We start from the raw sequence: 24,054 nt of genomic DNA on the forward strand, positions 1-24,054 counted from the left end.
TATCCGTATTCGTAGATATATATTATTGATAAAATATTAAAATAAAAATTTAATTTATATTTTATTAGATTAGATTTAATTAAAATTAAGATTAATTTATTTTTTATTAGGTTAAATTTAATTAAAATTAAAATTTAATTTAATTTATATTTTTATAATTTTATTCAGATTTTATTTTAAAAATTTGTAAAATATATTTTTTAAATGAGTATTTAATGAATAACAAGATAGATAATTGATGAATTTTTTTATTATTTATCGAATAATGAGTATATAGTATTTGTGTCTCATCTAATCCGTTATTATTATTCTTAGTAGTGACTAACAAAATTGAGAATTATTATTATTATTATTATTATTATTTTTTAGTATTATTATTTTTTAGTATTATTATTTTTTAGTATTATTATAATAGTTGTTGAAGAATGGTGAATGGTGAATGGTGAAAATGGAAACTTCAGAGCATGAAAGTGAGTTTTTGCTACTTCCACTTCAAAACCATTTTGTCTTTTTGTTGGAAAAAAAAGTGGCAAATATGGCCAAACACAAAAAAATTGGTTTTGCTTCAAATAACCAAAGGGCGTGCAACTCTAAAGGGATGTTTTTTTTTTAAAATATTAAAAAGTGTAGTGTAGATGTTCGTACATTCTCCTCACAATAATAAATTATTGACTTTTTAACTACTTTTAACAAATGTATTTGAGGTGATTTTTGATTAATTTACAATGTGAAAATGTCCCTACACGTGACGAAATTAACTTCTTTATTTTTCAGTTCCATTGTCATGTTTGGTGCAAATTTTATACATTTAATTATGCTTTCATTATTTAAAATTTGAGGTGAATTTTGTTTCTTCCACTTAATTTTTCAAGAGAATATTTTTATTTCATTAAATTAACTTTTTAGTCTTAAATACTAAATACGTGAATTAAATTATTTTTCAAAACAATTTCTAGTTCCTAAAATGTAAATTTAAAGGCCTAAAATCATATTTTTAAATTTTGAGTTTTACAATGTTTTTTTTTTTAAATTTGAAGAATAACATATGGGTTCATCACAATTAAAAATATAAATGAGTTTTTTCTTTTTATATTATTAATCAGGTAAAGATAATCTGAAGTATAGCTTTTACCTACTTAGTAAAAAAATTAATTTTATTATATAATAATACGTCATTAACTAATATTGTAAAATTTCTTTGTACTGTTAATATATTTAAATTAAACTCATCAAATAAAAAACTTAGAAGAATTGGGTCAGAAGAATTTACCAGCATTGAAAACATATGTCAAAACTTAATCTTTTCAGTTTGAATTCACATTTTTCTATGAACTCAATCCATTAGTAACAGAATTTTGATGAGCATCCTTAAAGAATTGTTTATTAGATTTGTGAAAAGTTTAACAGAAACAAAAGCTGTGTTGAAACTGATGCCATGGCAGCACCATTGAGTTTGGAAACTAGAGGGTGAGAAGAAAGGAAGAAAGGAAGAACCAACAAGTGGTGTGTTTCATTGGTTGTTGTGTTTCCCACCAAGTTTACCTTTTTCTGGGTCCTTGAAATCCTTCTGCCTCTCTACACAAGTGGGTCATCCTTTGTGGTCCCCTACTACTACTCCTTCCACTTGTTCTCTCTCTCTCTCCTCTCTCTTTCTTTCTCTCTCTCTACTCTATTTGCAATTTACCCTTTAATGTTCTCTTCAACACTCACCTACGCTCCTTCTATTTTTGTGCTCCGCTTAGAAAGACCCATCTTTCTCAATCTGGGGTGCTCGGTGATTCTCGTTTTTTTCCCTCTTTCTGCCTTTTAAAGTTGATGGGATGATGACGATGTGTGGATTGGTATAGCAGTGTTATAGAACAGAACATCTGAAGTTGGTGAAGTTGAGGCTGCACATGTTTATTTCCGTTGGTGTATTTTCTGTGTTGTCTCTCAACAGTGTCTATCTGTTGTTATCTGGGGTAAAGGAGTCTACTCCATTTCAATCCAAGTCATCTGGATCGCCTTGATTGGGCAAGCTTTGAAAAAGGGTACTATTGTTTGATTTGGTTTTTATTTGGGTTTTAACAGCCAAAAAAAAAACTGTGTTTAATGGTTCTTCTTCTATGAGAAAGTGATTTGGATTTCATGCTTGGTCCAAGATCATTATGGAGGTTTTTCCACTTCTCTAGCATTCAGTGCTGTTGCTTAGTGGAAAGATATGAAGAACCTTCTTAAGAAGCTTCATATCATGTCTAACCGATCAGAGAACGAACAAGGGTCTTCTTCAGCCAAGGGGAGCAAGTCCAATCTTAGTTCATCTTCATCTTCCAAGAAGATTTTGCGCTCAAAGTCCACTCAAAGTTCTGAGCAAAAGCCCTTATCTGGGTTCTCCAGTTGGCTGCATTCAGTTGCCAATAGGCAGAGTCCTAGTCCTCCTCCATCTTTGAGCCAGGCAAGGGGCGAGAGAATGGAGCCATCTGATGCAGTGAGCAGTGGTGGTTTGGATGTTGTGTCAGATTCAGCTAGGCTTGATTCAGCGTCTAGTGCTTCCAGGGATCCTGAAGTGGAGGAAGAGTATCAGATACAACTGGCTTTAGAGCTGAGTGCAAAGGAGGATCCTGAGGCTGTGCAGATTGAAGCTGTTAAGCAGATCAGTTTGGGATCTTGTGACCCTGGTTATACACCAGCTGAAGTTGTGGCCTACCGGTATTGGGTAAGTCACTTCATTCACATTCTTCTTGTTTTCATGCTGCTGGTGGAAGAAAAGACATTAGAAGTCGTAAGTTTCATAATCAGGTCAATTTTAGAGGAATATGAGACTTCTGAAATTTGGGAAGAATTTCAGATGCGCAGATTGGTACTTCATTCTTCATTGGCATTTTTTGGTCCGTGGAGTTTTAATTAGGGGTATAGATCTTAGCATGAAGATGAATGGTGAGAAAAGAAAAATGGAAGGAAGGATATGGGAATTTATTTATATCACATGTGATTGAACTTATTCATGTGGGGTTTTTCCTTTGACCTTTCTTACCCTTGTGGAATGACAGGGATAGCAACTCGTGATAGTTGGTAGAATTTGGACACTGTTAAATATAATAGTAGCATTTTGAACTGTGCTTTTAGGGTGGAAATTCCAACATCATTCTGCATCGGCTGTATTTCTTGAGAAGTGATGTTTAAAAGGCAAGATGCTTTGCATCCTTGCAGTATGGACTAATCTGGCTTACAACCTGGATATTAATGATGGTTTAGAATATAACAAATTGATTTGCTTCTCGATACGAAGATAAGGGAAATTTTCACTCAGACTTTAGAGTTAAGGTTATGTTAAATACTGAGACCAAAATATGATTGTCTTGCAATGGAAGTTTAAGGTCTTTGGCCCTTGAATCAAGTAAAAATTATTTCTCTTAAGATTCTGAAATCACTCTGATAAACGGATAGGACATAATGTTATAATCTATTTACCGGTCTTCTTCACTTAGCAACTTAAGCTTTCGGGATGTTTGGTTCATGACACAACAAGCTTATATTGTCTAGAGTTTGATTTGCCGCCTCAATACGATGAATTTCAGCAAATGTAGCTGGGCTTGTGCATTACAATGCATCAGGCTCAAAGGGTTTGGGTGAGGTGCTGCGGTAGATATGTAAGAAACCATTTGTGTCGTAACCTAATAACTTAAGCTTTTGGAATAATTGGTCCATGACACATTAATCAGAAAAATAATATTAATTCTTATTTACTTAACTTGTATATAGGTCTTTTGTTGTTCAAATGCCTCTTAAATTGTTTAGTGTCCAATCTTTAATCTTTTGGTCATACAAAATGTTAATATGGAATGTTGCTACCCTGGTATACTTTGCTGGGCTGGTTTTCATAGGGCTATGCATTTGGGATTATTATTGAAATTTTAATTGTAACCGTTTTATGAGATCTTTGGTAATAGACTTACAGTCACAGTTGTCCCTTTGTAGGGATGATTGCAGATCTTTCTTTTTTGTATGTTAGGCTTCAAATGCAGTTTTTGGTTCTATGGTTTAGGATTTATTATCTACATAGATTGCTATATATGTTTGGATTGTTTTAGATGATGCATGCATTAAACGGTTTTGTTATACAAGGAACTTAGTCCTATGTGTCATCTGGTTAGTTGACCCTATTTGTCCTACTTATATTCTTTTCTAACTTATCTCATATCGTAGATTTATCCGTGCTTCACAGAATTACAATGCTCTTGGTTATGATGACAAGATCTTGGATGGTTTCTACGATCTGTACGGGAACTTAACTGAGTCAAACCCTACAAGAATGCCTTCCATTGTAGATTTGCAACTTCAAGGAACATCAATCTCAGGTAGTGGTTCGTGGGAAGCTGTCTTGGTTAATAGGGCTGCTGATTCAAACTTGTTGAAACTTGTGCAAAAGGCCCAGGAGTTGACTGGCAAATCAAGTTCAGATTTTGAAGTTATAGATAGCAATTTGGTTCGCAAGCTTGCAATATTTGTGGCTGACTATATGGGTGGACAAGTTGGAGATCCTGAAAGTATGACAAGAGCATGGAGGAGTCTTAGTTACAGTCTCAAAGCAACCCTTGGTAGCATGTTTTTGCCACTTGGTTCTCTAACTATTGGATTGTCTCGGCATCGTGCATTGTTATTTAAGGTATTTTTATCCTACCAGTTTTGCTTTTGTGGTTTGAATTTCAATTAGGAATGGTTCCACATATTAGTTGATAGAAGGCTCTAATGAAAAGTTGTTGTTAGGTTTACATCAAAAAAATTGTTAGAATATAACAAGATTCAAGGGAAAGATCAATTTCGGGTGAACTACACATTCTCTGATATTTTTATTGTATTCTCTTACTTCTTAGTACTTCAAAACTTTACCATACATTTATGATATAACAGCAGAAGCTTTTTCCTGTTGGGTGGGGCTGCGTACATGGATCAAGCACATTATTACGTCTATTATAGCAGGGATTTTATGTTTGTCAACTTTTTCTATTCTCTGATTTATTTTCCATCGAGTCCTGGTATAGGTTCTAGCTGATAATTTGGGCATCCCATGTCGATTGGTGAAGGGGCTGCAATATACAAATTCCGATGATGTGGCAATAAACTTTGTCAAGATTGATGATGGAAGGTAACTTTCATTTTTTTTTATTGTATTAGTGGGCAGAATTTCTTTGTCTATAATTTTCAGTACATTATCATTGGGATATTAATTGTATCACATGTTTTCTGTCATCAATTTTCTATTGGGTAGAAAACTCACAAAATGGCGTTTCTCAATGTTGTGTCATATTGTTCAAGGATAGAAGCTGTATTTGAACATGTGCTTGATTTGAATTTCAGGGAGTACATCGTTGATCTAATGGCGGATCCTGGAACTCTTATTCCATCTGATGCAACTGGATCACAGGTAGAGTGTGATGAATCGTCGTATGTGGCCAGTCCTTCATCTAGAGACCTTGATTCCTCACATGTAGCATCATCCAGCAGTGGTGTTGGAAGTTCATACGAAGAAACTTTGGATTTGGGGATGTTGGACAAAGCAAACAGATCAAAACATTTTACTCATACAGGGAAAGAATCTGATGTAAGCATGCCCTCCACGGTAAAGGAAGAATCGATGCAACCCTTGAATGAATTTAAAAGCCGTCACAATGTTGAGAAGATCACTGAGCAGGAAGCTCATGGCAGACCTAATCATCCACATGTACATGCAAGATCTCCATCTTGGACTGAAGGGATCAGTTCTCCTGCAGTACGTAAGATGAAAGTCAAAGATGTTTCTCTATACATGATCGATGCTGCAAAGGAGAATCCTCACTTAGCCCAGAGACTTCATGATGTTTTACTTGAAAGTGGTGTGGTTGCTCCTCCAAATCTATTTTCTGAAATTTGTGATGATGACTCAAGTTCCTCAACTGAGGCCAACTTTCCAATAGAAGAAAAATATGAACATAAGCTGGGAAGTGGACATAAAGAAGCCGAACTTGATGGTAATATTTTTCAAGCTCGAATTTTGCCTCCTTTGGCTCAAAATAGAGTCCAGAACAAAACAAGTTCTAGTGGTCAGGTGGAGCATTCTAGACCTGTAGAAGGTTTAGGAATCAACCTTCCTCTTTATACAAGGGAACCAGCTGTACAGCACGTACAACCTCAGGTAAAATATGGTCAAAATGTACCTGTTGCTGCTGCTGCAGCAGCAGCCGCTGCTGTTGTTGCATCTTCTATGGTAGCTGCAGTGGCAAAATCTAGCATTGACTCAAACATAGATTTTCCTGTAGCAGCAGCTGCTACTGCTACTGCTGCAGCTGTAGTAGCAACCACTGCTGCTGTCGGTAAACAGTATGAGCAAGGCAGTCGAAGTGATGGAGATACAGACAGTGCTGGTTATGACCTGAAGGGTAGCGGTGATGGAGAACATATAGCTTTAGGAGCAAATTCAGAAGGTGAGCGAAGATCTGATAGATCAGTAGTTAGTAATGATAGCACAAAATCTGATTCTGCATTAGATGATCAAGATGTTGCTGAGGTTGACATTCCATGGGAGGAAATCTCAGTCGGGGAGCGTATTGGACTTGGTATTAACTGTACTTTGTTTTTATAAGAATTGATTACATTCTTTTCTTAGATGGTAAATGCTACTTATCTGGTTTTGCACGTTTGACATGCAGGATCATATGGGGAGGTGTATCGTGGTGAATGGCGTGGAACAGTGAGTTTCTTATATTCTTGAACTTGAATCTATTGATGGTGTTATTTCACTGGGGCCTGTGTTATGCAACTTTATTTTGTATGTTTTTTTCAAAATGAAATGAACAGTGTTAATACTTATTACTGGTGCACTTGCACACCTGGGTATGTGCTACAAATTATAAAATGCAGTTTTTTATGAATTGAATGTGTCTGTGCCAATGCCAAGAATTCTTTGGGCTTTAGTTGCATTCTGATCTGAAGAAAATCATTTTTTTTTGCTATATTTACTACTAGCTTACTTCCCATTTTATTATTGTCTGTATTGTTAGGATAATTTTCTGCTATATTATAGATTATAGAATTATTACACTTACACTACATTTCTGCTCTTTGGTTCGTAGGAAGTTGCTGTAAAGAGGTTTCTAGATCAAGATATATCTGGTGAATCACTTGAAGAGTTCAAAACTGAAGTACGGTCCATCTCTACCCTACTTTATTTCTTTTTTATTGTTTACTCATTTTTGCAGTGTGATCTAGTGGTTTATTTTTCAGTTGCTTTCATCGATTTGATTTGTGTGCTTCACTTTCTTAACCACATATAATAAGGCTGCAAATGTTTTTGTTAAGACTACTAAACTATTCACTTTTCTAGTTTAATTTGAAAATTATAGTATACTTCGATTAGTATGGATTTTATCTTTTGCTTTAAAATGAGTATTTGCTCAATTTAATTTCTGTTTTCTTTACAGATTTGCTAATTTATTCCAATCCTAATTCCTTAGGCGAAACTTAAAAGTTTTCTGTGAAGAACTCCCTAAAGATATTGAGCTTCCGTGATAGCCTAAACCATTACAAAGTTTATGTTTCAAAGCAAATTTATATTTACCAAATAGATCAAAATTCATCCCAAGGTTGATAAAGTCTTGAGAGCATTAAGAATATGGGACATAAACACGAAGATAAAGAAATAAAATTTCATTATTAATCCAAATTAGAGATTCAGGAATTAGAATTATATTGAAATTCACCCAATCCTAACAAAAAGGGTAAAGCTAGACACAGGGAAAATAAAAGCAAAAATAAAGAGAAGGGATAAAGAAAAAACTCTATAGACCCTTGAAGAGACTTGAGTTTACACCGTTTTGGTCCTTCTCATACCCAAGCTTCTGGGGAGGTGATGAATGCTCTTAAAAGTGAGTGAAAAAGATCAAAATACTCCCTAATTCTTTCTTTAATCCTATTTATGTATGGTCTAGATGTCCAGGCTCAATGCTTTTAGATGCTTTAATCTTTTAAAACTCCAATTTCTCTTCTTTATTTCTTAACTTAAAGTATAAAGAAAATATTCAAAATAAATCAAATTCCTAACTAAATTTTACAAATTATCTCTTTCACTCTAGTTTTCTAAAATTTATTTTGTTCAAAGCAAACTAATTTAAAATTCAACATTAGTAGCTTAAAACCCCTTTAAATATACAAGGAAAAATTAGATAATCCAAGATATTATCTATTTTCTAGCTTCTTTATTGACGAAAATATCTTTTCTTTCTCCTCTGTTAAAAGTGATGTCTTTTCTCTGATGAAATTTTTTCTTTTTTAAGGATAAAGCTTTATATGATACAGTCTATGTTGATAAACTCATGTTATTTGTAACGACGGGTATTATAGATGAGTAATACTTGTTCCTATCACTGGTTTATTTTGTAGGGTATAAAAAAAATATAAAAATTGTTGGGCTACTTTTTGTAGTGTATATTTAGATTCTTCACTATGTGTCAGATTAGAGCGATTTTCTGTTATTTTCATGAAGCTGATGTACATTTTTACTTTGATTGCCAACATCTATTATATAAATTAAATTCCAGAAAGCTTATGATGTTAATTTCAATAGGTCAAAATAATGAAAAGATTGAGGCATCCAAATGTTGTTCTCTTCATGGGAGCAGTAACTCGACCTCCAAATCTTTCAATTGTTACTGAATTTCTTCCCAGGTACTTCAATTTCTTGATTTCGCAGTGATTCATTAGTTATATGGGATTGTTTATTGTGAAATTTGAAATTTTTTTCATTTTGATTAATCCAATTACTTGTCATAGAGTGTTTGAAATTCTATATAAAAATAAATTACCGTCTTAAATTCCCTATCCAAGCACAGTTATGGTATTTATTTAATGTGATTAATTAATACTTTTTGAGGGCCTTATTTTTTTCTTTTTGGTTCTTCAAATACTGAGATCTAGATTATATTCTGCAGAGGAAGTTTGTATAGATTACTTCATAGACTAAACAGTCAGCTAGATGAGCGAAGGCGTTTGAAGATGGCTATTGATGCTGTAAGATTTATTGTCTTTCAGTGATGCATCACTGATTCAGAAAGGAATTGATAATTTGCTATAACCAATCTGTAACTTGTTTCTTTTGAATCTCAGGCTCGAGGAATGAACTATTTGCACAACTGCACTCCAGTGATAGTGCATCGGGATTTGAAGTCCCCAAATCTTCTTGTTGACAAAAACTGGGTTGTGAAGGTGCAATCTATTTTCATGATAAAAATTATCAGTGGCATGGAGAATGCTTTGTGTTGACTTCAATTATGTTTTCTTTCTGTTGAATAGGTATGTGATTTTGGCTTATCACGAATGAAACATAGTACGTTCCTTTCTTCTAGATCAACTGCTGGAACAGTAAGCTATCTTAAATCTCTATCCATTTCAGCTTATTTATTCTTTTATCTTTTTTCTTTCATGGTTGCTCGTGGTGTTAAATGTTTAATTGAAGTCATGCCATACATGCACACAGTTTTGGAAGGCCTGGAACTTTTTGCCCTATAATTTAGTATATTCTTGGTATAGTATCTTGAGCCTATGGGGTTGATGTTGCCTATCTTGATCTCAAGGATTATTTATTTCACATGATATATTGTCAATTTCAAACATGGTCCAAGGAAGTATGTGTAGAGATAATGATAAGTGAAAAGTGTACATAAATGCAATATCAGAATAAAACACATGTATAAAGATTTGCATGATGTTACTGTCAGTTGCAATCACATTATAAGGAAGGTAAATGCTAATTAGTATTTCAGGCATCAATATTCGTCCAACTATGTACATGTTTGTCTCTCTTTTCTCGTCTGTTATTTATCATAGGCTGTTTGCTCAGCCATAGGTTTGTTATTTAATTGAGCATTTCCTGTGCACTCAATTGTTGCATTACCACTCTTTTTACATCTCCACTTATTTCTCATAATTTCATAAATAAAAGATTGTCCAGCTAACTGCAGCTAAATACATTAGTTAATCCATTTTTCATATCTTGTTTCAGGCCGAGTGGATGGCTCCTGAGGTGTTGAGAAATGAACCTTCAAATGAGAAGTAATTGTTTTACTCTTGATTTTGTCGTTGTTATTATTATTTTTATTGTTATCCGTAGGGGTACAAGGTGCAGATGCATCCTTTCTCTTCTTTCAACTCCTCCTTTACTTAAAATGACCATTAAAAGATGTGCTGCATTTTTTTAAACCACGTGAATATTTATCTGTTAAGTGTATGTGTAGGGCTTGTTTTAGAAACAACTAATCAGAAGCAAGTAGTAACTATCTCCTTTTGCATTGTTAAATGGGATATTTCTCATGTAGAAAGCTTGTTGAAGTCCATGGTATTCTTGGTGTGTCTTTCTGCCCTGTTCCCATTTTTCATAATTTTATTTAATGGTCTCCTAAGAAAAAAGGCTAAATGTTGTGGTAATGTGTAATGTCTGTTGCATTGCATACAGCTGAAGCAGAATGCCTGCATTTTAAAGGGTGTTTTTGTGTGTCCTTTGATATGTTATTGTACGTATTACTGTCATTTTCAAACTTGTTAGTCCCAAAATTTTCTCTTAGCTTCCTTTCTCCCTCTTCCCCAGGAAAGATTGTTGCAGTTACCTTTTCTGTCTATTTAATAAAATATTCTTTCATCAACAAGATAAATTTGAAGCTTGTATACTTGTTCATACTGGCTTTACTTCTTTTTGAAAACCCTTTCATGGTTTTATGATGCTAATAAGGTGTGATCTAATATCTAGGTGTGATGTATATAGCTTTGGGGTCATATTATGGGAGCTCTCTACTCTGCAGCAACCCTGGGGTGGAATGAATCCAATGCAAGTTGTTGGTGCTGTGGGTTTCCAGCATCGCCGTCTTGACATTCCTGATAATGTGGACCCTACCATAGCAGATATTATCAGGAAATGCTGGCAAACGTGAGTAAACTTTTCATTCTAAAATGTCTGTAAACTTTGGTGCATTCTTTTTTGACAACATTTGCTATATATGTGAGATTACCATTAGTTCTTTGTCTGAAATAAACTAATCTTGGAAAATATGTTCATCTATTATGAAATTGAACATGGTTTTTATGTTGACAAGTGACTGCAATCAGCTGGTGTGGGGAGGCATTAAAGATGGCTTTTTTTCATTATCATGGTTCATTTCTCTTACACAGTAAAAAAAAAACAGCAGTAGGAGTGATAAGGTTCAAACGTTTGTGGCAATTGTTTCAGAACACAACCAAGTGATCTTACATGGTAAATTTTCTATTTTGCCTAATTGGAGTTTTTCTGTGTTATAGAGATCCAAAGTTGAGACCTTCATTTGTTGAAATATTGGCGGCTCTGAAGCCATTACAGAAGACAGTGATTGGTTCTCAAGTGCCTAGACCAAGTGCATCGGGGAAGCATGAGAAGGGTCAGTCATCGCGTGTTATAGAAGACCCAGCAAGATAGGAAACAATTATACAACTAACCAAATATTTGTTCATTTTGCTGCTGAAAGGTGGAGAACAAGTTGTCAAGTTGTATAGAATTTTTGCAATGATAAAAGTGAGTGGTTGAATTGAAGCCATCACCTTACATTATTGTCCAAGTTGTGATTCTTTCCACTCTTGTTTCTTTCCTTTTACTTTCTCTCTTTGTTTTCTCTTTTGTTGTTGGTTTTCTTTTTGCAATCTGCAAGTGCAGTCATTGTCAGGTTGTACCATTTGTTTGTACACAATTCTTTTGTAATTGTGGTAATATCAATTCTCAATTTTGATGTCCATAAATAGTTATGAAATTTTGCAGCTGTAACTTGACAGTCTAGAAAAATGCACAAGGAGTGAAAAATATTTTTTTTCTTTTACAGTATATAGTGTCTGCGTAGGCTGTTCAAATGGAGTCTGTTGGGTTTATTTGGTACTGTTCTTTGCTGAACATTAAATGCATTGATATTGCTATATTAAAATTGTTTTTAATATATTTTAAAACATCAAAATTAGTATCAATGAATGTATTTTAAAGGTACAACAGATGAATAACACAAGAAAACCCAGCAAAAACTAAATTCGTTTAAATTGTGTCCAGTTTGAGTGTGCCAAAAGTTTAAACATTTCAACATTTTTCTTATGTAAAACTAGTGAACCTACTCCAAAATCTGTACAAATTTCCAAACATTTTAACATTTCTTGTCACATAACACTTGTTTCAGAGACATTTAAAACAAACATTTCAGCATTTACTGTTAATAAAGTTCTCTAATTTTAATGTGATCTGATACGGAGAAACTGCAAACCTAGTATCTGTACATAAACAGGAACACATATATCAAATAAGAACTAAAATGAATGTGGGGAAATTAAATGGGAAGAATCAACAGCTGAATGATCAAAGACAGTTGCAGTATATAAAAAATTCATCATGTAAGCTATAATCATGAACAGCAATAATTAGGTTGTTTAGTAGCAGTGACTTCATCAGCTATATGGATTTCCTTGCCACTGGGAAGATTTAATGATGTGCCATTGATTTTGGTTTCCAAACTTTTGTGACTTATGATGTCATGAATCTTGGTGATCATTTCTAAGAACGCTTCCTCAACATTCTGGTTCTGCAGAGCAGAGGTTTCCATGAAACACAACCTTTCTGTCTCTGCATACCCTTTTCCTTCTTCTTTCTCAACTTCCCTTGATTGCGCCAAATCAGATTTGTTTCCCACCAAAACAACCACCATGTCATCTCCTCCAAACTCTCTCAACTCATGAAGCCATTTTCTTACGTTCACAAAAGTTGCTCGCTTGGTTATGTCATACACCAGCATTGCTCCCAAGGCTCCTCTGTAATATGAGCTTGTGATAGCCCTAAACCTACCACATAATTGTTCACATATCTTTCAGAATCAAATATAAGATCAAAATTATATAAGTACACTGCTATGTAAATTCAGATAGAATAGAACAGTGAAATGTAATACCATTTGCTGAGATTTATAGATAGAACACTTCTTTTAAACTGATGTTATCAATTGAAATTTTATGATTTTGAAAAGTCAAGAGAGAAAATCATTAAGTAATAAGTGATTCTCATAAGAAACTTGTGATTTTCCATGAGTCAGAACAAATGGAAAATGGAAAATCACTGTTGTTCTTAATTGAAATAAAAAGTATGGACTAAATACAATATAATGTGGTTGAATCATACTCTCTTGAATGAAAACTATTTACCATAAGAGTTTTCTCTATAGATGATGATGAATTTAGGTATTGTTGAATCAGGCAATTAGAAACAAAATAATGATCATAGATGATTAGGGTTGGTCACCAAAACCCTCATCACCATCTCACATGCATTTGTTCCACTTCAATTTTGTTCTTACTCACCATCATTTTCATCCTGCTCATTAAGTTTTGGCTCAACTTGTTCTATCCTTGTCATGGACCAACCAAACCCAATAGCCTTACCCTATTTTAAAATTACATTGCATTAGACAACAAAAGTTGGTTTCTACTTTTTACACTAGAGTGAGGGTACCCTACTTTTAAATTCATTGATTTTGTAATTGGGAAATGATGTTAGAACTTCTACACCTTTCTCAATCCCATCATTCAAATTGATCAATGAAGCAAAGTGCATTGCATTGGCAACTTTTCAATCATGCTAGATGGGAAATAAAACATTTTTTTGGCTAATATACCTAATTTTAAGTGTTTTAAGTAACTATAAAGTTTCATGAAATGACTTTTGAACCTTTTGTAGTGATTTTTCTTACCATGTAGTGTCTCCCTTTTTGTTTTCTAATTTCAACTCTGACCCAAATTTGACTTAAATGTATATTCCTAATATCATGAAGGTTTGGTAATAGTCAATTCAAACATTTATGTCTAATGTTATGTTAAGTGGACGAAAGAGCATCTCAACATATTCTAACACTTTTTTTAGAGCAGAATATAAGGGAAGTTGGTAAGAATTATGTTAAAGATTTTTTATGGAGTAATAATTATTGTTGTTTGCCATTTTAAATTATTCATAATAGTTGTTGCTCAATATAAAAAGTGAAAATATTATTAAATGATATTATCTTTATAGAGATGAGATTATATTTCAAATAAAGAAGATTAATTTATGGAAAAGAAACTTGGCACACTAAAATTTTATATAGTAGAAATGTAATTGGTCTTAAATTTTTTTTTAAAGTGAGAAACAATTTAAAACAAACTAAAACCTTTTAATTTCAAATCTTAGTTTTCTTAAAAGAGTATAAGAATTTTCCTACAAACTGCATCTACTTTTCTTTGACATTAAATTTGCTTAAACCTAATTACAATGTTTGTATTAAAATTTCCTACAAACCCTTTTTTCTTTCTTTCTTTTTCTTTTTGTGGTCTTAAAAAAGTAAAGACCAAATTAATTTTTGAAGTGTTTGCTTCAGAAGGAAGCAACCAAATCTTTCACAATTTAATGATCTACAAGTGTTCATTTTATGGGCATTTCCTTTATGAACCCTAAAAGATACATATAAATAATTGTGCTTTGAATTCAATGCATGATTATCTCCGTGTATCAAATGTGTTTAGGCCCACATAAAAGATTTATAGATTTGCTTCCATCCACAAAACCTAATCTACATTCAATTAATCTATGACTCAGTAACCAAAAATTATGAGATATTAAATTCAAACTTCACTATCATTATTAATAACAATAAAACTATACCCAATTGGCACCCCTCATCCAAAAGCATAATTTGAAAAAAAAAATTGAAATAATCCTATCCCTAAAAACCAAATCATTTTTAATTATTATTACTCCTAGAGAATTTTTAGAAGCTAGTAGTTATTTCCAATGAATAAGGAATATTTTCCCCAACTTACACAAATATAATTGAAAAAAAAATTGATGTGAAATTTTTGTTTCTTTATGTTTATCTTTACCTACTTAACACAAATATTTTGTCTCTTTCATGACCAAACAAATGGCTAAGAGTCATAGGAGGCAAACAAAAATGCAGCCAAAAGAAAAGGTGGTGGGACATGATACTATGACAAAGTTGATAAGGCAAAGGGATTGAAAAGTTGTAAAAAATTGAAATTATTACTTAGTCTAATACTAATAAAAGTCAAATTAAATTTAATTCATTAAATTCTTCTAGACTAAGCAACCTCAAAATACCGACTTTGAATTCGAAAATGCCATTTGGAAAACAAAAAGAGTTTTACTTTTCATTGAAAAGTAAAAGAAAAACTGATATGAAACCAACACCAAGAAGAAGACAAATTCTCAAAGTACCATGCAACTGAGTTCTGCATCTTCTGCTCTCTGCATTCTGCAGATTCAAAAGGGTTCTTTTCTATTTTCTTGTATTTCTTGATCAAGCCAAGACTAAAATTTGACTCTGATAATCAAAACTAAAAATTCATTCTGATAATCCATAGAGCAAAGATATGCATTAAAGTTACACGGAATATTTAGAAAACTTCAATTCTGATTAAAAGAAAACAGCACAGTGTCTAAAGAACTGTATTGAAATTCTGCAACGACTGAATATTTTGAAAGATCATGAAGAGAAATTGAAAGAATTAAGGAAGAAAGAGAGAGATGAAGTGATGAAGAATTAATTAAAGAGAGTGTTTGATTGGAAGTGGTTGGAAAGAGAAAAAAGTTGATGAGTATTGTTACCTCTCTTGGCCGGCAGTGTCCCATATCTGTGTTTTGATGAGTTTGTCGATGACTTTGATGTTTCTGTAAGCAAATTCAACACCTATGGTTGGCTTCGAATCTAACCTGAATTCATCTTTTGCAAACCTTGATATCAGATTTGTCTTCCCAACGCCTGAGTCTCCTACCAGAACAGCTTTGAAAAGGTAATCACACTGCTCATCAAAGGCATCATCAGCCACAGCCATGTTTATAACTTTTCTGTGAAAACTTCGATGACCCTTTGTTTCTCTCTCAACCCTTCTTCACAAAGAGAGAGAGAGAGAGTAAAATCAGAAGAAACGAAGCTATGGAGGATTGAAGCCTCGTGTGTGTGTGTGAATATATATATATATATATATATATATATATATATATATATATATATATATATATATATATATATGGCAGTGACAAGGGAGAAGGTTGTTAATAAAAGGGGTGCAGAGTTATGTCATGATCATGTGTATGGTTAGAAAGCAGAAGAGAACACTGTCCAATTATATGGTATTAATAACTTACCATGCATATATACATATATATGGTAAACAGAATATTATAAAAGAGATTCTCATAATGAATGAGAAATAGAGATGTGATTTATACGTTGTACAGTGTTATGTTTTCATTTATTTTGTTTTTATTATTATAATATGTAATAATATAGAGCAAAGATATATATATATATATATATTGGTTTATATTTATTACATACTTAATTCTTTTTCTTATCATATTGTATAGCTTATACATTTATTACTTTTACTCTTTTAGGTGTTTATTAATTTATGAGCCTTTTTATAGTTCATGAATATTTTTGAATGATATAATGAGAAAAAAAAGAGAAAATGTATAAATTATGGTATATTTTGAATATATTGAAAATTTATGTATGAGATTAATTTGTTTTTTTTTGTAAAAAATGCACGGTACTTTATTTATAATTAAGAAAATATGAGTTAAATTCAAAATACAAACTAAAAAAAAAATAGAAGATAAGTAGATGGAAATAAAAGATAAATATAAGATATTTAATAATTTAATATATTTAACATTTTTTTTATGTATATAAATTATATGTACTAAACTTGTTACAAATATAATCAATTTTCGGTCTCGATAAAGACTTAGTAAAAATATTTTTTAATTAATAATTTGAGTTAACGAGAACACAGTCTTGATATCCCAAATACAATATTTTCTCAAATGAAATAACAATTAATCTCAATGTGTCTGGTGTTCTCATAAAATACAAGATTAGAACTAATATGAACAACAGTTTGATTGTCACATATAAGTGTCATTTGAATGACATCTCTAAATTGTAACTCTCTAATCAATTGATTAAGCCAAGCAAGTGTGGTGTATGAACTACCAATGACTGGAAATGAAAATGGAAGGGGGAAGAAATTGGTTCGAGTGAGAATTGCCTAAATTTAAGGAGTTTAGACAATTATTAAATCAAACACAAACACAAACATAAAAGCAAGAGAAAGAAATGACCTTTTATGGAAGGAGATGAAGAACAAAAATTCATAGTTAAAATATGGTTTAATACATCATTTGATCCCTCGTTTTAGAGTAAAATATGGTTTAATACGTCATTTGATTCTCGAGAAAAATTATAATATGTTTATATGATATGTTTAACTTATTTTGGAGTATAAAGGTAGCTCTATCACCAAAACATTTCGTTTTGAGAACAATGCTGAATAATATAGTAATAAAGGAAAATTTAAGGATGAGAGAAATACAATCATCACAAACATCATGTTCTTTATATAGGTTGATGGAGGAAAACACAACCTGATTATTCTTAACATGTAATACTGTAAACAAAGTGTGAGACTTGTGTAATAAATGGACATACAACATAATCGGTCAGATATGCATTTCCAACAATTCTATTTACTGGCTTTGAACAATAAAGAAAATAAATTATGGAAGTGGTTATAAATTTCTATATGATTTGGAACATATGAAATACTTTTCTCTTATAATGATTGGAATATATGCCTTATTGAATACATCAAATCTATAACTTAGTATACTCAGAATTTAATGTGGAGGAAGTAAATGTTCTAACTCAATCAGACTTCACGATATTCAATTAATTTGAATGATAAAAAGTTTAATGTGTAACAATTTAAAAAATTAAACTGATATTTTTAAGAATGAAAAGTAGTGAAGGTTATGGGAAAAGATTAAGTAATGTGTACCCATCATCACCTAAATGAAAAACAATAAAAATATATAGGACCAAAGTTTCATCCACGATTATAGATAGATAAATTAATGTGACGTGCAATGAAAAGTAATCCATAATATATTATGCATCTAATTATTTTTTAAAAGTTAAATTAATCATACAAAAGTATTAGATTACTTATTTATTCGGTGAAGTTTAAATAGTGAATGACGCAAATGGATAATGAAGTTAATAACTTTGAGGATAAAGTTTTATTTAAAAAAATTAATGAATGTCTATCGTGTAGCATTAAAAAATAGAAAACAAAAAGAAAATATATTTTATTTAGTATTTTATGTCTATAAATTGTTTTGGGAGTTACATGTGAAAGCATTGATAAAGACAAAGATGAATGGTCCATAACATTCGATATGATCAAGGTGGTGAAAGAGCCAACCATGTGGTTGCTGAAAAGGATTATGCCATTATTCAATCATTTTGTGTGTTATTGTGTTTTTCTAGCTGTTAATATGTTTAATTGTTTTGGGGATTTTATTTGGCTAAAAATTTTATTTAATTAAAATATATAAATATAAAATAGTTACCATATTACAAGTTTGTTGTGTTAAATTAAATTTAGGTGGAATATTAATTTTTAGGATGATATTAAATTGTGTTATTTTTAATATTTGTTGTTTGTATATTATGTTTTGTTAATCTTCATCTTTTTTTTGAACAAATAATGGCTAAAAAGATAATGAAGAGGAGTTAATTGATTGAAGAATGTTCTTTTAAAATTTTACAATTTTGTTTGTTTAAAACTAGTTCTAGAATAAATGAAAATAACAAAAGATTAAGATAATAAGAAGAAAAGAACATAAGAACACATTTCTGAATATATTCAATTATAAACAACGTAAGTTAGATTTTTCATTAAAAATATTAAATTATCCAATTACGAAAAAAAAATGTTGTGTAACTATAGCAAGAAAAAACATCTTCAAAATGAAAATTTATAAAGATAATGAAAAAAACTCAATTACCTATAATAGACCAAACACTGCTACAAAAATATCAGAAAATCAAATTACAAGAAAAATAAAGAAATATATGACAGTGACAAATTTATCATGAAAATCTGATAACAAGATCATTACTTTCTTTCTAATGTTGAAAGCTTTTGTTTTTAAAGCAATTTGAAAGAGATTTATGATTTCAGACCTAAATCAATCATTATAATTTTTATGTAATCCAAAAGTTATTTTGAATCAATGTAATTTATTCTTATTAAACATAATATATTATTTACTAATGTGAGGTTATCTAAAAAAAATTAATAAAACCGATTATTTTTAAAGCAAGTAATAATAATAAACATAATCTATTATTTTTTAACATAATTGATTGAATAGTTAATTGTTTTCTATCATAATTATTATGGTAAAAATAAGAGAATATAAAGCTAGTTTTTCAAAATAAATTTACTCAAGTCATTTTTGAATATTCATTCTTGTTTTATATTTTAATCAACTAAGATAATGAGTTATGGATGGAGAAATTAACAAGATAGGTAAGTATTATCAAAATAACACATCATGGTTTACCAAGTTTAGCTACCAATATCTAGTTTATGTAAATTTTATATTTAGTTTTCTTATTTTATGTGTAAAAAGGGTACATGTTGAATTTTTTTTTATCAAACTAAAATATATGATAAGTAGAAGATAACTTTTACTTTAGAATTAAATTTTGTAAAATGAAAACAAAATTCAAATTCAGATATTGTGCATATGTTTGCTATGTTTTTCTTTTAAAACTTTATTTACTATGCATTGTTATCATTTTAGCATTTTATGTCTATATTTGTGATTAAACATTTATAGTGAATGAGTGATTCTATGAAAGAATTAAAAGGGTGATGATTCCTAAAATAATTCCCCCTTTTAAAATTATAGTTATTGTATGTAAAATCATATCTTCTAGACTAAACAAAAACTGTTCTTTTATTTGGGTGTTCCTATTTGTATACTTTACCAAGCAAAATTATTTAGTTATAATCAACAATAAGAATTTCCAACAAAAGTTTCTTTTGTACACACGGAAGATTTACAATTTACACTTTTTTATATTATAAAATTGTCTATTTTTTTTAAAAAATTCGTACTGTAAATAAACAATAGACTGAAAACAAGACACTGGTAAAAAAGTTTGAAATTAAAAGTGACAAATGAAAGAACGAAATCAGAAAATATTTTCTCAAAGTAAACAGAGATTAAACTTTCACTATTTATAATATTTGAAAGAAAAATATAAAAGAGAATGTTTTTGTGGGAACCACTGGACAGCATTTCGTGCAAATTAAGAAGGTGTTTTTTTATTGAAAGTTGAGAAGTAATTAATGGGAATATTAAGATTCATTTAATATTTATTTTTTACTTGTGAAGTTTTTCTTCTTTTTGTTACATTATGCATGATGAGCTTTGGACTAATCAAACTCATTATGGAAAATCTTGAGATTAGGCTATTTCTACCTGCACCTATTTTTTCTCTCCCTGTACCCAAATACTTTTAAAATACCCATATTACCCTGCAGGTGTTTATGGTGGTTGTTGTTGTGATAAGTCATGGTTTTTGATTGGTGGTTCTCTCGTGTTGGGCAGTCTTCAATGCTGAAGACATTTCAGATTGTTCTGAAAAATATTTTTAAATTTAAAAGTATACTTTAGATTATACAATTGAAAATGTATTTTTTAAATATATTTTGAATTTTATATTTCAAAGCATACTTTTAAAGTAAAATCATATTTCAAATTTTATTTTATGCATATTATGCCATAACCAACATATGATTAATATGAAATGCTCAAATGTGATTTGTTTTCCAGGAAAGGACTAAAGGTAGAGATATCAAATAACGTGGACTAGACTAACCTACCACCAATTTTGTTTTTAAAAAATATCAAAATAGCTTATACTAGACCATGCTAACACCTTTTTAAAATATCAAGAAGCATTACATTATAAATAATATTTATAAATAATATTGATCTGAATAGCATGGTTTTTAAAAGGTCCAAATTCGATTTTTAAGATGCCCAATTCTGACTTGGTTAACCATGAGTTGGTTTAAAACATTTTTGTTGAGATGTAATTCAACAATTAGTTTTCGAGAAGCGAAGTTCTGAATTTTTAACCTTCATTATCGTGATTTTATATAAGTATATGAAATAAAAAAACAATTGCATTAATTAATGTTAAGTTTAAACTCTTTAGTTGTTCCTATTTATGTGGGTTTTTTCCAGTTTGATCCCCTTTTTATTAGAATTCCCAATTGAGTCCTTATAAGTCCTAATTTGAATCAATTGAGTCCCTACCGTTAAATTTAGTTAACGAAGTTAAGTTTTTGCACAGGTGAAAGATTGATGTGTCAAATTTTTAAGACGTGGCATGGTGAGAGTTGAAACATGGCATGGTTTAGGCCTGCATGAAATTTTAGTAAAATGTAATAATATAATATTAGGATTTCTGAAACGGGATTTAGGGTTCAATCAAATTGAATGAGATTAAAAATCTAAGAAGTGGTTGTGGATCAGACAAAGGGATGGAGATTAAGTGGTTGTAGATCTAAGAAGTGGTTGTTGATCAAATCCACCCCAATTGCATTTCAGCAAATTGGGGAAAATTGTTCTTGCTGATGGCGTGACATTGCTACTGGGTCACACTAAGGAATCTATTTCTGGTTCTTTGCTTTCCTTGTAGGTTTCAAAATCTCTAGAGGAGGAACAACATGGAAGCGGTGGCGCGATTCTGAGAAGTGGTTTCTTGCAGGGTTTGCGTCACGATCTATGGAGAAGAAGTTCTTGATGGTTACGACGCTTCTGGCTTTTCTGGATCTGCAAGTGAAGGTGGCGCGATGTAAGCTGATGCGATTCTGGGTTGTGCAGCGGTGATGGAGGAGAAGACTCGCGATTTCAGGGAGAGTGGCGGTTTCGTTTTTTTTTTTTTTGCGTTTTCTGGATTTTGGGAATTACTAGTGAAAGAAGGAGATCGCGCAAGGAGATTCACGATGGTGCTTTGGATGCTGTTTGGGTTTTTCTGGGTTGGGTTTTTACTGGGAATATCAGCAAAGTCTAAGTCTATTAGATTCATCTCAGATATCAATCTCCTTTCTTCTTCTGGCAATAAGATTCTCCAAGATTCTCCAACCGCATGTTCCTTTACAGCTCTAAATTTCCCAGATCCATGAGGTTCTTTTGGTCATCCTCTGTCCATTTAATGACAGATTTACTTTCATCTTCTTTGCCACATGTAGCTTCTTCTTCCTCTTCTATGAACCCTAAATCCCATTTCAAAAATTCATATTATTAAAATTTAAAATGTTGCTAAATTCCACGTATTCAACTCTCAGTATGCCACGTTTTAAAAATTTGACACATCAATCTTCCACCTGTGCAAAAACTTAACCCCGTTAACTAAATTTAACGACAGTGGCTCAATTGATTCAAATTAGCACTTATAAGGACTCAATTGGGGATTCTAATAAGAAGGGAATTAAACTGGGAAAAACATAAATAAGGACAACTAAGGTTTAAACCTTAATATTACTTAAAACAAGGGTGAGTTAACACAAAAATACATAAAAAAAAAATATTACATTAGTTTACTTAAATCGCATTCCACAAACTAACATAAGTGACTTCACCATCATCAGTGAATGATATGTGTTACTATGGGCTCATTTCCGACCGAACGATAAAGGTGCAGGAGAGCCTCTACCTCACTTTGGGCTCATATACTACCGATCGGTTAGGACGACATACGATCCTAAGGAATCGAACGGTCAACGTGCAGGAAAGAGCCTCTCAGCCGTTTGGTCCCGACAACCGTTGAGCAAAGTTAATGCACAAATAAATGTGATAACGACTACCGTTAAACAGTTAGGCTTGCATTAATGACCATTAAGAGGTAAATTAATTGGTCAAATTTCTTTAAACTCTATAAATAAGGGTTTAGGTTTGAGGTGAACTCACGTTTTACTCACTACTAAATTATAAAAGGCCTACAGAGAAATTTTTTGACTTGAGCGTCAAAGTGTATTTTGTAGGTCGCCCCCCATTCGGTGTTCGGTTGGTTGGAGATAGGAGCAGGACGCTCGACAACGACAGCAAGACGCTCGGTAGAGATAGGAGGACATTCGACGGAGATCCTCGTCCCATTTCAGTAGAAACATTTTGGCGTCCACCGTGGGGCCCAGGATTTTTCGAAGACACCCTAGGAAGACCATAAGGATGGCTCAAGACCTAATGGGGTTTATGCAAGAGATGCGAAGGAGGATGGAAGCCATACAGGCTGAAATTGAAACTCTAAGGGCCGAGCGGGATGCAGCATGTAGGGACCGTGATGCGGGGCAGAGGGCCCTGCCCAGTCAAAGGTCGGCTGCACCCACTCGGACGCCCATAGAAGAATTCCTAAATTCTAATCAGGAAGGCACTGATCAGGGGGAAAACAGTTCCCGGAGGAGTTATGTCCGTCTGGTTCATGCCACTCGGGCTAAGGCACTTCATCCCTTTACAACTACGGTCATGGAATAGCAAATGCCGGAAAGGGCGCTCCCAGTTCTGGAAAGGTATGATGGATCGGGGAACCTAGAGGAGCACATGATGTCATTTGCTGACGCCATGACAATCTATTCACCCAGTGAAAGGGTTTGGTGCAGGTTTTTTCCCTATCAATTAAAGGAGAAGCTTTGGAATGATTTCACTCTCTTTGTCCCAGGACCATTAATAGTTTTGCGACTTTGAGAAGCTTGTTTGAACGGCAGTTTGCTTCCAGTAAGACATAATACTTTAACTACATGGAGCTTACTAAAATCAAACAAGGAAAAGTTGAAGACCTGAGGGACTTCATGGACCGGTTCAACCGGGCCGCACGACAAGTGAAGAGTGTTGGCAAGAAGTTCATCATCAGCACCTTGTCAATAGCCTTAAGGTCGTGCTTCTTTGCGGATAGCTTATTTGCTCGGCCACCCTCAACCATGGGAGAAGTACAGGAGAGGGCTGCTGAGTTCATTCAAATCAGGGAGATGCTAGCTGTCCAAAATAGGTAGCACAAAGAGAATGATTCACCCTCGGCAGGCCGGGAGCGAAAGGAGGGCAAGCGAGCATGCACGTAGGACCAACGACATAGTTGTGGC

At 32.3% G+C, this 24,054-nt stretch overlaps 2 protein-coding genes across 4 annotated transcripts; one reads left to right on the forward strand and one right to left on the reverse strand.

The window, feature by feature from the left end:
- Positions 1–1,675: 1,675 nt before the first annotated feature.
- Positions 1,676–11,851, forward strand: LOC148199811 (putative serine/threonine-protein kinase SIS8). 3 transcript variants are annotated; one of them, XM_088112254.1, is made up of 13 exons: positions 1,676–2,695; positions 4,205–4,645; positions 5,022–5,125; positions 5,338–6,572; positions 6,666–6,706; positions 7,089–7,157; positions 8,579–8,679; positions 8,943–9,021; positions 9,118–9,216; positions 9,304–9,372; positions 10,013–10,062; positions 10,754–10,930; positions 11,097–11,283. In XM_088112254.1, exons 1-13 carry the CDS (start codon positions 2,201–2,203, stop codon positions 11,173–11,175), a joined length of 3,039 nt encoding a protein of 1,012 aa, XP_087968380.1. In that variant the 5' UTR covers positions 1,676–2,200; the 3' UTR covers positions 11,176–11,283. The 3 variants fall into 3 exon arrangements, with proteins under 3 accessions (XP_087968380.1, XP_087968379.1, XP_087968381.1); XM_088112253.1 differs by lacking the exon at positions 11,097–11,283 and adding an exon at positions 11,299–11,851 and having other exon boundaries at positions 1,681–2,695; XM_088112255.1 differs by lacking the exon at positions 11,097–11,283 and adding an exon at positions 11,299–11,851 and having other exon boundaries at positions 2,554–2,695; positions 4,186–4,645.
- A 513-nt stretch (positions 11,852–12,364) lies between these two features.
- On the reverse strand, positions 12,365–16,006 carry LOC148199812 (ras-related protein RABA6b-like). Its single transcript, XM_088114598.1, has 2 exons — positions 15,656–16,006; positions 12,365–12,846 (listed from the first exon to the last, which is right to left on the reverse strand). The coding sequence occupies exons 1-2, from the start codon at positions 15,880–15,882 to the stop codon at positions 12,414–12,416; spliced, it is 660 nt and encodes a 219-aa protein (XP_087970724.1). The 5' UTR covers positions 15,883–16,006; the 3' UTR covers positions 12,365–12,413.
- Between the last annotated feature and the right edge of the window lie 8,048 nt (positions 16,007–24,054).

The sequence above is a fragment of the Vigna umbellata genome, chromosome 4, assembly GCF_029865625.1.
Source record: "Vigna umbellata cultivar VRB3 chromosome 4, Vumbellata_1.0, whole genome shotgun sequence".
NCBI classification, from domain to species: domain Eukaryota; kingdom Viridiplantae; phylum Streptophyta; class Magnoliopsida; order Fabales; family Fabaceae; genus Vigna; species Vigna umbellata.

What these genes read in the sequence shown, in the direction of transcription:
- LOC148199812 (XM_088114598.1), bottom strand. Translation starts at nt 15,882, where the DNA reads ATGGCTGTGGCTGATGATGCCTTTGATGAGCAGTGTGATTACCTTTTC. An exon ending in GACACTGCCGGCCAAGAGAG is followed by an intron (nt 12,847 to 15,655) that starts GTAACAATACTC and finishes ATTATGTGGTAG; the next exon opens with GTTTAGGGCTATCACAAGCT.
- LOC148199811 (XM_088112253.1), top strand. Translation starts at nt 2,201, where the DNA reads ATGAAGAACCTTCTTAAGAAGCTTCATATCATGTCTAACCGATCAGAG. An exon ending in TTGTGGCCTACCGGTATTGG is followed by an intron (nt 2,696 to 4,204) that starts GTAAGTCACTTC and finishes CGTGCTTCACAG; the next exon opens with AATTACAATGCTCTTGGTTA. An exon ending in GTTACTGAATTTCTTCCCAG is followed by an intron (nt 8,680 to 8,942) that starts GTACTTCAATTT and finishes TATATTCTGCAG; the next exon opens with AGGAAGTTTGTATAGATTAC.